The sequence below is a fragment of the Haemaphysalis longicornis genome, unplaced genomic scaffold (genome assembly GCF_048455015.1).
Source record: "Haemaphysalis longicornis isolate Haplotype H1 unplaced genomic scaffold, Haemaphysalis longicornis Haplotype H1 scaffold_13, whole genome shotgun sequence".
Classification (NCBI taxonomy): domain Eukaryota; kingdom Metazoa; phylum Arthropoda; class Arachnida; order Ixodida; family Ixodidae; genus Haemaphysalis; species Haemaphysalis longicornis.
Genome location: NW_027526233.1, coordinates 6,784,137 through 6,796,874, shown reverse-complemented (window position 1 = coordinate 6,796,874; position 12,738 = coordinate 6,784,137). Strand labels below are relative to the sequence as shown.

The 12,738-nt window shown below is 48.8% G+C and overlaps 1 protein-coding gene across 2 annotated transcripts in view; it reads right to left on the bottom strand.

The window, feature by feature from the left end:
• Positions 1-12,738, bottom strand: part of LOC144164230 (protein stum homolog) — a 335,875-nt gene that overhangs the window by 70,224 nt on the left and 252,913 nt on the right. The window contains exons 4-5 of one of the 2 annotated variants that reach the window (XM_077694748.1): positions 8,597-8,770; positions 2,443-5,775 (exon numbers count right to left, since the gene is read on the bottom strand). The exons of the other annotated variant lie outside the window; for it this stretch is intronic. Coding sequence (XP_077550874.1) covers positions 5,741-5,775; positions 8,597-8,770 — 209 coding nt within the window. The 3' untranslated portion in view covers positions 2,443-5,740. Of the gene's footprint in view, positions 1-2,442; positions 5,776-8,596; positions 8,771-12,738 lie in introns of those variants that run through there. 2 annotated transcript variants of the gene reach the window in all.

The window sequence follows — 12,738 nt, the reverse complement described above, 5'->3', positions numbered from 1 at the left end:
ATCGTGTACGCGTTGTTTATATGTTTATTTCTGTTGTCTAACAGTAAAACAGTCACAGATAGCTTTGATTTAAGTATAAAATACACCGGTAATAGTTTCTATCAAGAATAACCTTTGTTTTAGTGAGTAATTTTTTTTCTCCTGAGCCAGTTTTCAATGAGGACGACTTTTTCTTTTTCCTGTGAAAATCATTCATTCTTCGGAATGAAACATATACAGGGTGTTGCGACGATAACTGGAACACTTTAAAAATTTTTCCTGAGCGATCGGCCGCTCTGTTCGCGCTCAAACTTCACACAAAGGTCGCATTTTGTGGTCTATTTTGTTTGACACCGGGAACAACAACGGTAGTTACCTGTTTATTCTGAAAATAAATAAAAACGATTTTCGCCTATGGGAAAATGGCCGCTGATTTGGACGTGCGAGCCAGCGCAAGTTGATGTTGGAACGACGGAACCACCTGCAGAGTGAAACGCATGTTTGGGATTCACGTACGGAGCCAAATGGGGCAGCAGACGATCAGAAAATGCACCTAGAAATGAGCTAACAGACGATCAGAAAACCCGGTTTTTGGGCTCGCACGTCCAAATCGCCGCATTTTCCCATAGGCGAAAATCGTTTTTATTTATTTTCAGAATAAACAGGTAACTACCGTTGTTGTTCCCGGTGTCAAACAAAATAGACCACAAAATGCGACCTTTGTGTGAAGTTTGAGCGCGAACAGAGCGGCGGATCGCTCAGGAAAAAATTTTAAAGTGTTCCAGTTATCGTTGCAACACACTGTATAAACAACATCATAATCAGATGGTTATACTGTCAGCCGCTCATAGTAGTAATCATGGGTATAAACAGCTGCAATATACGAACTATTTTTTCTAACCGCGGAGAGTCAGCTAGCGGCCAAACAACGCATGTGGCCGGAGCTGCACTCTTACTCTGTCATCAACTATAGAAAGCGGTCTAGCGCGAGCAGTTTAGAGCCGTGAGCCTGCTCTCCTCACCCCACCTGGCCTCTTCCGCCTGCGTAAGGAGCCAACCAGCTTCAACTTGAACGGTTTATTTTCAAGATGTCCCAAGCCTCGAATATCCCACCCTCTACTCCCACTTCCCCCACTTGACCTAGCGTCTTCCTGATGTAATAAAGGCTATCTCTCTCTCTCTCGTGTGTTCATGCTGTTGCGGGAGAGAGGGAGGAAAAGAAGCAGTACCTTCCAGCGCAGGTGGCGATGAGTCAGCTGCCGGCGCCGCTTCACCGCCGCCGAGAAGGGCTGTTCGAAGGGGTTCTGGCCAAACCGTATTTTCGGAGGCACATGAAGTCTGTGGTCCTCCTCTCCCAGCATCAGTGCTCCCAGCATCTCGCCGCGCTGTCTTGCTGGGAAACGTAGAAGCTTCCGCCCACTGAGACGGTTCGTAGCAGTACTTACGTTTCCATGTTTGCGCTTTTACATAATACAACAGTTTGTATTTATATTCGCATTTGTATGCTGTACAGCAAACATGATGGCCGAAATCTGTCTCACAACTTTCATGTGTTGCATAATGTGGCATTATTACGGGTCGTTTCCTGCCGCTTCTTTAACGCTAACCCATCGTCCTTGTACCTTTAGGGCTGAGTAGCCTATGCCCTGCTTCTGGACCTATTCACTATTCTGAATACGTGGCCAATGGACACAAAGCTCTCCGACGGAAACGCCCAGTCAAGGAAACAGCCTCAGAGACGAAAAGGTGTATTGCAGGTCTTGTGACGTTCGTAGGTTCGAACGGATTGTTCCTATTCTTTAAGTACTGACCCAATGCCCAAACTGAGAGATTTCAATAAACAAGAACGCTCGTTTTGCAACAATCTGCGTATGTAATGTGATTTTTTTTATTACAACGCAACTTCCTTTCACTATATGCCGTAGTTCCTTTTCAAGCCCCAAACCCAAAACCAGAAGTCCTTCAACACTTTGTGGCTAAAATGCAGTCTTGAGGTGTAGGTAGATGCCTCCTTCCGTAGCCTCAGGGATTCGCTGTTTCAGTGCAACCTATTGCATCCCATACCCCACAAGATTTCTAGATAGACGTTTTTTCTGCTGTTTCCAATCGCCTTCTTCTGGTGTGGCCCAAATGCCCTACCTGACAGCACACACATACATGAGAGAAATGTTTTTAACAGCCAACGTTTTTATTTTGGTGACATCAGTTGATCCGTTGTTTTCGTATTAAAACCTACCGGTCTTGGCCCGGCTGCCAAATAGAATTCTCACGGAAAGCAAATACAAAAACAAGCAACTATTTGTCACATGCAACCAGCAAAACTGTGCACACCAGGATTCAAACCGTAGAGTCGCACACTTTCCACCCAATGAATACACCTTAGGTAGAGCATAGGTTTTAACTTCATGGGCTAGTAAATGGAAACTTTACTGACACCGCTTTCTAGAGTACATGTTTTTGTTATTAAGACCGTTTTCCACCTCAACGTAGACGTCCACGACAAGTGCACTGCTCTGAGTATCTGCGGAAGAGTGAAAAAGAAACACCGTATGGAGAAGATGCTTTCCTTCAATCAAACACCGCTCGCCTAGGCCCGGAACTCTATAATGAATCTTACTTCTCCAGAAAAATCTGCAGATACCTATGGTGCCAAGCCATACATAATACGCATACGTAAAAAAAATGTACAACAGGCTAACCTGTCACACACCCCTTTGTTCGTTGTTACCGTCATGTTAGGACTAATTTCACCCAACGGATGTCCCCAAGCTACAGGCACATCCAGCTTTGGTTGCATCATTTGGGTGTAAATAATGTTCCTTAATACGCACACATTCTATTGCCATTTTCGCCCAAACTTTCTCTGTTATCCTCCGTAACCGGCTGACACGATGGCCCGTTCACGTATATATATCCCATGTAAGAGAGTTATGAAAGGACCTCACATTTTTAAATATAATGGCCTTTAAACACCAGATGGTACTTTACACTCGCACGAGAAAATAGAGTGCACCGTGTCCCACAGCGCCAAGCGCATCGTCCTCCGAAGCCCGGGTCGGCACTAACCCATCGCTATAGGGCGTTCACAGCCGATCACCAAATTCAACCTTTGATCATGGCACTTGGCCTCCTGCAGCGTAACATCATTGGTGAAGGTTGCTGTGTCCACCCTCATCCTGGCCCCCCAGCGTTGCCCTTCTCGGCATTTGAAGCCATTGCTTCAAAAGAATCGGAAAGCGTAGTGCAGCCCCAGCCTCGCGTAGCCATGAACTCGGCGATTCCCAAGACCCCTGTCCTCGCCTATGACCTCCATAGACCGGTGCAGAAAAGTCCATGGGCCACCTGCTACGCATTTTTATGATGATACCGTTCCCCTCCGAGCTCCGCGACGCGTCTTCATGTTCTCCGGACCTTTCTCGCGGCGTCTAAAGGCATCGCTGTTTCGCGGCCGTTGGTCAACAAGCTCATCAGCAGCATCCGTGGCGGCAAACATTTTTCCACTCTATTCCCCTCCAACATCGCGTCTTCCTCTCGCCGTTCCACTTACAACAGCCTCGACTTACAACTTCCTAGACCAAAAGCCTCGACTACAACAGCCTCGACCGTTCACTTTCGTCGAGGGCGCCATCACCCGCGACGAGAATGATGTAGACATTGTCACGCAACGGAGGAGGCTTCCTCGTCGAGGGGTGATATTACGGGAGGAGGCCCAAAGGCATTGGTCTTGTCATTGCGCTGGCCAAAGGCAGTGCTATGGCGGTCATGGCCTACCAGTACATCCATTGTGTCGCCTTAAACGACGGTTCATGCAGTTGTCCCACTATGACTTAACAGTATCATAAAAGTCAATTCAGCCTATGTCTGCCAAGGTAAACAATGCCCACAAGTGTAACTGCGGAGATGCGAACCTTGAAAAATGCTTGCGCAATATCTGACCGTTCCGACTAGGGAGCTTCCACAATTTATTGGCTGGATGGCTCACCGGTACATTTCAATTTTCATTCTCGCTAATGTACGTTACCATGTACAGTCTGGTAGACTTTTTTATTTTTCAGGTATTTCAGCTACCAAGAAATATTGCTCCCGATACTTGTGCCAAGGGTTGAAAGATTTCATCCGTTCGAACTTTCATTGACTAGGATAAGTCTTTCTTACGCCAGATAAATGAAACGGTGTTATTTAGCGCTCCCTCAGCGAACACTGAGTACACTATTGGTAAAAGAAGTATATTTTTTATTAATCTTACCTGCTTAATCTTACCTCAGGAATGCCGGTAAATGGCTACGTGAAGACCTGTGCTTTACGGCGTTATGAGAAGGAACGCTACCAGTAAAGACTATTGCTGTTAAACTGCCTTGACCAGAATACTGACAACTAGGAGTAGCTGAAGAGCATAAGTCCAGCCATTGCGGCTTCATTACAAGATTCAACAGTAAACAACATTAGTTGTTCACTGAAAAAACAGGAGTTCCATAGGCCCTGTTAGTTTCGTGGCTTTGCGACTGTGCACAGAAGCCACATCGTAAAATTTCTATGATCAAAACAACGAGCGCGAGGCGCGAATGCATAGACTAACAAGAAGCGATTCCATACTATGGTGCGAAGGCACAAAAATAGCATAGATATATATGTACAGATATATACCCAACAACTGAGCATCCAACATCTTGGTGGCGGAAGCTCAAACAGTACATTCTCGCATTTATCAAGCCCTGAAAGAAGCGGAACGCACAGGCTATACTTGTTGTCGCCTGTGTGCCTCGTATAGACAGCGCGTAAATATATGCGTCCTGGTCTAGTTCCCAGCCTCCTTTCTTGCAGTGTCCACACATAGGAACAAAATAATCTTCACGTTACCGGTGAACTTTTCTGTGAATCATTTCCGGTTTTGTTGTCAAGGCATTGTGTCTTCGAAGTTGAAACGAGGTTGAAACGAGGCGGCGGCGTTATGAATGCAGCTATATAGGCAACGCTCACATATCTTTTCACATCGAGGCCAAGCGTCAGTATCTGTGTACAAAGCAAAGTACAGCGTGGTGCTTCTGAATAATCGGCCACTGCTGGGGTTGAGGTAAGGTGCCTCAATCCCAGACTTTCACTGTAGCCAACATCCTTGTTTTACTTTTTACAGGTCATTATGCTGATACTTGGGCCTCTGGGTATTCGCGACTATGTGGTCGCAGTGATAGCAGCAACGCATTGCCATTCTGCAAAGGTAATAGCTGCAAAACAAGAAACGTTTTGCGTAACTCCAATTTATCGAACAGGCCTACTTTGCTTGGCCCTACTGTTATTACGGGAACTCTACCGAACGCTCCTAGGGTTTCCGTCATCTTGAACAGGTGTCCCATTTCATTTTGCTATTTGAAATTCGTGCGTACGCATTGGCTTATGTAGAATGGCTATTAGAAATAAGCACACCGGCCATTACTTGTAATATCGAAAACATTCAAAAGCAAAGTAAGACGTTTATCGTGCGGGTTTCGTATTGCGTTGCAATGGTGCGAAAAACCCGGAAGGGCATCACAGCTGGGCCACCTTCTGGGCTAGCATATCGAGGTAATGTTGCTTAATGTCCGATGCCACCGCCAGCCTTTGCGCCGTCCCCCACAACAAAGAGCGCACAGTTTCTCGGCGTTGTCCTGGCAGCAGAAGGCACCGGTGACGACGGCGAGGGGTCAGCGCACTTGAAGGTTCCTACAGCGGGTCACCCAACCGGCCGTTTGCTTCGACGCAGGCTGCACTGCATTGTCGAATTCTGCTATATGTGCAGTACTTCTTGCTGGTCCTTATTCACTGCGGACAACAGATAAAAGAAAGCAAAGCAAAAAATAAGCAAAAGCATTTGGACAGTTTTTTGTGCTTAATATTTAAATTACAGGTAATTCATAGCTGGCTATTTTCAGGAAACTCAAAGGAAACTTCAAAAGCAACTGTCAACGCTTCTTTTACATCCACAGGTATTTAATTTAGCAATGCCTTCTACCCGAAAGTCACTTGATGTGGTGCGTTGGCAGGACTTCAGGAAAATTAGTGCCAGTTACCGCCAGTAGCCGTGCTGCGCATGCGCGTGGAGCAGTGACTGGACTGGACTGGACTGGATCGGACTGGACTGGACTGGATTGGATTGGATTGGAAATAGTTTTAGCAGCAGTAAGCATAATCAGCTAATCCGAGACAACAAGAAACCTAAGAAACGTTGACTTACCGAACTTGCTGACTAACAACCAAAAAAAATTTTGGCAGGTTGTGAACCCCCGCATACAGCCCCAATTATTCTTACCAGTGAATCGGGTGACGTAATCACCGATTATGAATGCGCTAACATCTTCAACACCGCTTTCTCATCCCTGTTTACCAAAGAAAGTAACGTGTGATTCACAATACCATCCACTGTTATAGAGTATGCTATACCACCCGTATCGTTCACTACTAAGGAATTTTGTTCTTAATCGACAAATTAAAAGTTTCCTCCGCTTCCGGGATTGACGAAATCAACTCCAAGTTCCTCATGAATACAAAATATATTTCTGCATCTTTTCTATGCTTGCTCTTCTCACAGTCACTTTTAACAGAACATCTACCAGAGGACTGGAAGAACGGGAAGGTGGTTTCAATTTTCAAATCAGGTAAGAAAAACTCGCCTTTAAACTATCGTCCCATATCTCTAACCAGCGTGCCCTGTAAAATCATGGAACACGTCATCTACACGCATATCATAAACTTTCTTGATTCAAACAGCTTTTTTCATCCAGCACAACATGGTTTCCCCAGAGGTTTCTCTTGAGAAGCGCAACTGGCCTTATTTGTTCATGATTTCAATACTAACCTGGACTGTAACTCACAAACCGATGCCGTATTCCTAGACTTTCCCAAAGCGTTCGACAAAGTACAACATTATCGACTGTTAACAAAACTTTCCCAGTTAAATCTTCACCCTAACATATTAAATTGGGTCAGAGAGTTCCTTACAAACCACTCCCAGACTGTTAATATCAACAACCGTACCTCTAATCCTCTTCCAGTAACGGCCGGAGTACCCCAGGGATTGGTTCTTGGTCCCCTTTTATTCCTTATATACATAAATGACTTGCCTTCAAACCTAACCTGTAAAACCCGCCTGTTCGCTGATGACTGCGTTATATATGACAGTGTTACTGACATTTCAAAACAGTCATCCCTACAAGCCAAACTAAAGTGCCCCAGGAATGGTGCGAGCGCTGGCTCATGGAACTTAACCCCAATAAATGTAAAGTCGTTTCATTCAACCGCCGCCGCATGCCGCTCGTGTATCCGTACACAGTTAATGTCAGCCCCTTAGAAAATGTTCAGTCATACAAGTATTTGGGCGTCACTCTTTGTGGCGATCTTTCATGGAACATACACGTTACAACATCATTTCATCTGCAAATAAAACACTGGGTTTCCTTAAATGCCATTTATACCTCACTTTACAACACGTAAAATTACAAGTATACAAATCCATTGTTAGACCGAAACTAGAATACGCATCGCCCATTTGGGACCCTCGACAATCTTAGCTTACACATACCATCGAATCACTTCAAAGCCGGGCCGCCAGATTTATTCACTACTCATACTCTTCCACTGACAGCGTATCTGGATTGAAAGCAGAATCTGGTTTACCGGATCTAGAAATTCGCCGTCGTATTGCCAGCCTGTCTTTGTTCCCCAAACTTTTTCATAGTCCCTTGCATGCCCTACCTTATATGGCTCCCGCAACACGCATATGTCGCCACAAGAGCCATTTGCTTCAAGTTGCTCGGCCACGTTCCCGGACTTCTACTTTTTCTGCCTCGTTTTTTCCGCGTACCGCGCCAGACTGGTACGGCCTTCCCAGTGAAATCGCAACCATTACCTGCCCATCATCCTTCATAGAAAACATCAATAAGCATTTTCTTTGTTAAATCTTTGGCTTCTATGTTTGTCATTATAATTACCCACCATTTATGTAATACCCCCTCGTGGGTCCTTAAGGAAATAAAATGAAATGAAATGAAATAACCAGCTGAACCTTAGCTCACGCTACGTATACCCTGGCATAGCCGAGCTAAGCCACTGCTAATTTTTTTTTCTTTATGCGCTCACATTTTATTTCACGACACCAAAAGACCGACTGTAAATCTTGCCTTTTAATAATCCGCTCTCTTATTCACGCCCAAATTACCCGCAAAGGTTGCGTTTTATCGCTTTGGCTTGGCGCCATAGCTGGGCCGAGTTTTCGTGGTTATTTAGCAATCGAACGAGCACAATTTAACCATGTAGTAATCCCGTCCCGAATTGGGGAACATTATCCTCGTGAAACGGCAGAGCCCCCAACCTTTACCACAATGCAAGGCTTCGCGGACGGCAAGCGTTCATATATCTCTATTGGGCTAGTTGGTTGTTATACATTGCCAAATAGAGCTTGAAGATGAGGACAACCGAAGGGGAGACACGACGTCGCTGTGCCTCCACTTCTAATATCCTCGTCTTGAGCCACTGTTCACCCACATTCATAGATTACATCGTCGTCCTGCTAGGGTCACTTTGTTTCAGCAACAGCTGTTCTCATCGTGAGTTTGACCAGAGCGCCCAGAGGAAGGCCACTACTGACGGGCCACGTTGACGAAGGCGATGCCCCACATGATGCTCCAGACCCATCCGACCACGAAGGGCGCCGTGATGGCCTGCAGCAGCGACGCCAGCAGCGCGTAGCCCGCCGCCCGCCACCGACTGGAGTGCTCTGTCCGGCAGCCGCACAGCACGGCCAGACTGCTGAGCAGGGTGCCTGCATTGAGAGTAAACGCTGCTTTTTCCAAAGGGCGCTTTTCGAACGCTTCATTCCACTTACAAACGTCTAAAGCAGTAATTTCAGAGCATGGTTAAAGGGGCAGCCGTTAGCCGACAAACAAAGGAAGTTTCCGCTAACAGCCGTAAAACATCTAGGGCACCATAACTCATTCAGGTAATTTCAGATGTACTGTGTGCGACTTATCGATACATTGAGCTTGTTAATGGTATTGTGCTACTTCTGTTTTGTTCATGTAAAATTGCACTCCTTTCTTTCACGCATTGCTGTTCGAGAGTAAATAGAATAAATAAACGGCGATTGGTGAAGTTTCTAAACATTTGTAGCAACGACGGGAACCAAAAAACAGATGACATAGAATGATAGTAATCACCACGTACCTTCCTTCTCCATTGTACTTCAAGTACGTTTTGGGAGACTTTTCTTATACCTGCGCTACACGGTCGTTTCGAATGCAAGGACATCGAATGCAAGGACATTGAACCAATTATCTATCGAGTGCCACATTGTAAATACATGAGGGGGGGGGCGAACTTTTAAATGAACGTTCAGTCAAAGGTTGCCACGCATCACAGGCATTATTCACTCGTAGCATTTATTACCAAACCCAACGATCAAACAAAAGACTGAAGTATTGTCGGAATGCCTGAGGCGCTCGCTGTTTCCGTTGGATGCCGGTTTAAGCTCATCTTCACTGTGGAACACTTTCAGTGTTAATTTGACGTTGTTACGATTCAGCGCGGCGCAACCCAGTGTGCGCGTGCTGCAAGTTTGTTTAGTGTGGCCAAGTTCTCCTGTGCTTTGCCGGAAAGGCCGCCTTCCTCGAACATGCGGAGACAAGTACCCGCTATGTGTGCCCCGCTAGCGGTGAATCAAGACTGCTCTAGGGGAGGCATGTAGAGACATGCATCTGCGAGCGGACGCCGCTCAATGAGATCTCTCCCCCTTTCTCAAACTCAACGTGCGCCGCTACCGCAGGCTCTCAGGAACCAGGGAAAGAGCGTTCGTGTGTGCCTGTACTGTGCTCGGTCCGTGTGCAAAGTTCTAGGAAATGTGTTTGGTCGTTATGCCGCTTCGGGAATAAATACGCGGACGCGGTTCCACCGGGCGTATACCGCATTCTATTCACAGCATCAGACACCGGGCGTATACCGCATTCTATTCACAGCATCAGAACCTGCTGCAGCACTGTTCGCGTCATGCTGTCAGCTTCAACGGAAGGGTGCTCTTCCTGTAATTCAGTAGCAATCGTCGTCCCACAACGCCGGAGCGGCTTCGGTGCGGTAAGCGGGGTTGGATAGTAGCCGTGTCATATGTTCTCTAGCAGCTACAAGACGGTGTTCACACTCCTTTTCTTCTTCTTGGGGAGTTACATACTTCTCCGCCGCAGTGACGTCATAGTTATGTGAGGCTTGGATCCGCCTACGCAGTTGCACGAAGGTCGTACCGGGCGCCCCGCGCCAGAAGAGTTTTTTTCCAGGGTTTCTTTTAGGGGCGAAGCTCCTAAAGCCATGGGTCTGTCCATCCCTTGTGTCTCGTGGTACGTGACCGCCGCATGCTTTCGGAGATGTCGCAAAGTGGGCCGCGTTGCACGCGCAAGAACCGGCTGCAACCGGCAGCGCAAACTCGGAATCAGGAGCGCGAGCTTGTCTGTGTTCGCCAACGGAGGCGCGAGCGCACGTGCACTGCGAGGGGGAGATCACGCAAGAGATCACGCCACGAACGCAGGCAGTCGTTTTCAACCTCGTCCTGGCTCCACTCCCGGACTGCATCCCAGCTGGGCTTGCATTTCCAGTGGGGATGGCAGTCTATGCTGACGACATCGCCATCTGGGCGCACGGACCAACGAGGCTACTCTCCAAGGTGAAGGCGTGTCTCCAGGGGGTGCTGTGGGCAGTCGCCGCCTTCCTCACAAGCCGTGGCCTGCAGCTGTCCGAGACGAAAACGCAGGCCATGATCTTCCACTCGAGGGGCTACAGAGCACGCAAGACGACACCACCGCTCACCTTGAACGGTCAGACTCTTCCGTGGTGCACTAGCGCCAAGTATCTGGGGCTCCTGGTCGACTGCCAGTTGTCCTGGCTACCTGCGGTGAAGGCGCTTCGGAAACGCACAACGAGGGTCCACCAGGGCGTGCGGAGGATGCTGGCGCATGGACAGGGCTGCACACACACCGTGGCCCTGAAGGTGTTCCACGGTATGGCATCGTCCGCCGTCCTCTATGCTCTGCCTTTAGTGCAACTCAAGCCGCGCCGGTGGGAGGAGCTGGAGGTGGATCAGCGCCGGGCTATCCGCCTCTGCTTGGGCCTTCCGAGCACATCTCCGGTGGCGGCGACATACACGGAGGCAGGCTTCTGGCACATCCAGATGCGGGCCCTGCAGGTGGGTCTCCACCACATCCACCGCCTGCAGGGCACACCTGACGGCGTGGCACCCCTTGAGCGCTACCGCAGCCGGCCCAACTCTCGGATGGGCATGCTGCTCAGTACGTACGAGAGCCACATCGCGTTGCCGCAGCGGCCACGCCTGGAGCCACCACCCCCAGGCACGGGGCAGGCTCTACGCATTGTCACCACATTGCCGGGGGTCCGTAGTAAGAGGTCGACTCCACCCCAGGCTGTCCATCAAGAGGTGGCTGCCCTGCTGCAGGGCGACGACGCCTGCAGACGCAGGCGTCGCAGACGCCTTGGCCAAAGGTGCTGCTCGCCAGGCAGGGGTTCCAGCCTCCCGGGATGTGGTGTCATTTGACGCTGCAAGGACTATCCTGGCACGAGTGGTGGAGGCCAAGCATCCAGATGCCCGAGTAGTCAGTGGGCAGGCCCCACGGGTCTTGCCCGGACGCATTAGCAGAGACGCCCGGTCGCTCCTTCTTCGCCTGCGGCTCAATTGCTGCAACGTGGGAGCGCGCTTGCACCACCAAGGCCGCCGAGCATCCCCCACCTGCGCTGACTGCCCAGAGCCCGAGACGCTAGAGCACTTGCTGTGCTCTTGCCCGCAGCACGACACCGCAAGGACACAACTCCGGGCCGAACTCCAGCGACTCGGTGCCCCAAGCCACAAGCTAGAAGACTTCCTGTTCCCCACGGGACCGGACGCCATCCGACGGGAGGTCTTCCAGCACCTAGTCAACTTCCTGGTTACAACAGGACTAGCACTGCGTTTGTAGCCATCGAGTCATGGACTAAACGAACGCGATATAGACTATCTCCCACTCTCCTAACGCTCTCCTCTTCCCCCTTCTCTCTTCCTATCCTTTGAAGCCCCAATCCCCTTCCCTGGACTGGGTCGTATGAGGGTGAACTCCCCGTTGAGTTCAACAATATCCCCAGGCCTTTTCTCTTCCCTCCTTTGTTAATAAATCACCACCACCACCACCAGGCAGTCGTTCTCGGAGATCCAACGAGACGCAAGGACCTTTGCTCGTTTCCTCTCGTCTTGTTCGGGCACAAGTTCGCCCTAAATAAAAGTTATTTCTTTACCATTGTGTCCCATCCTACGTGACAAATTGTGGTGGAGGTGCGGGGTAGTCCTCGATGGCGCGGGGTCTTTCACCAGGTCTGGGCCTGGGAGCATTGACTCCGAAAATAAAAGTTGATTTGTACAATGTACGCACACAGTCTTACGTCTTTCTTAATGATGTAATGGGCGAACTTTCACGGGAGAGTTACGGTTACCGATGATCTCCCCATCTCGAGCTTCGCCCCACTTATCATCATTCATTCCGTGGATATGGCGTCATTTTTTTTTTCTGCTTACGCCACCGGACCAAGTTCAAGCTTAAACAGCTCCCCTTCAAAAAAAAAACCTTTACAGCCAGGATACATGAAAGGTGTGCTGCAAAGCGAGCTCCTCAGAAAATTTCCAGATTCAGCGAGTGGAAACCCGCTTATGTTGCATCTGCTGCGTCCAGGACGACACTGGACCCGATTGATGTGTGCTAGTCCGTG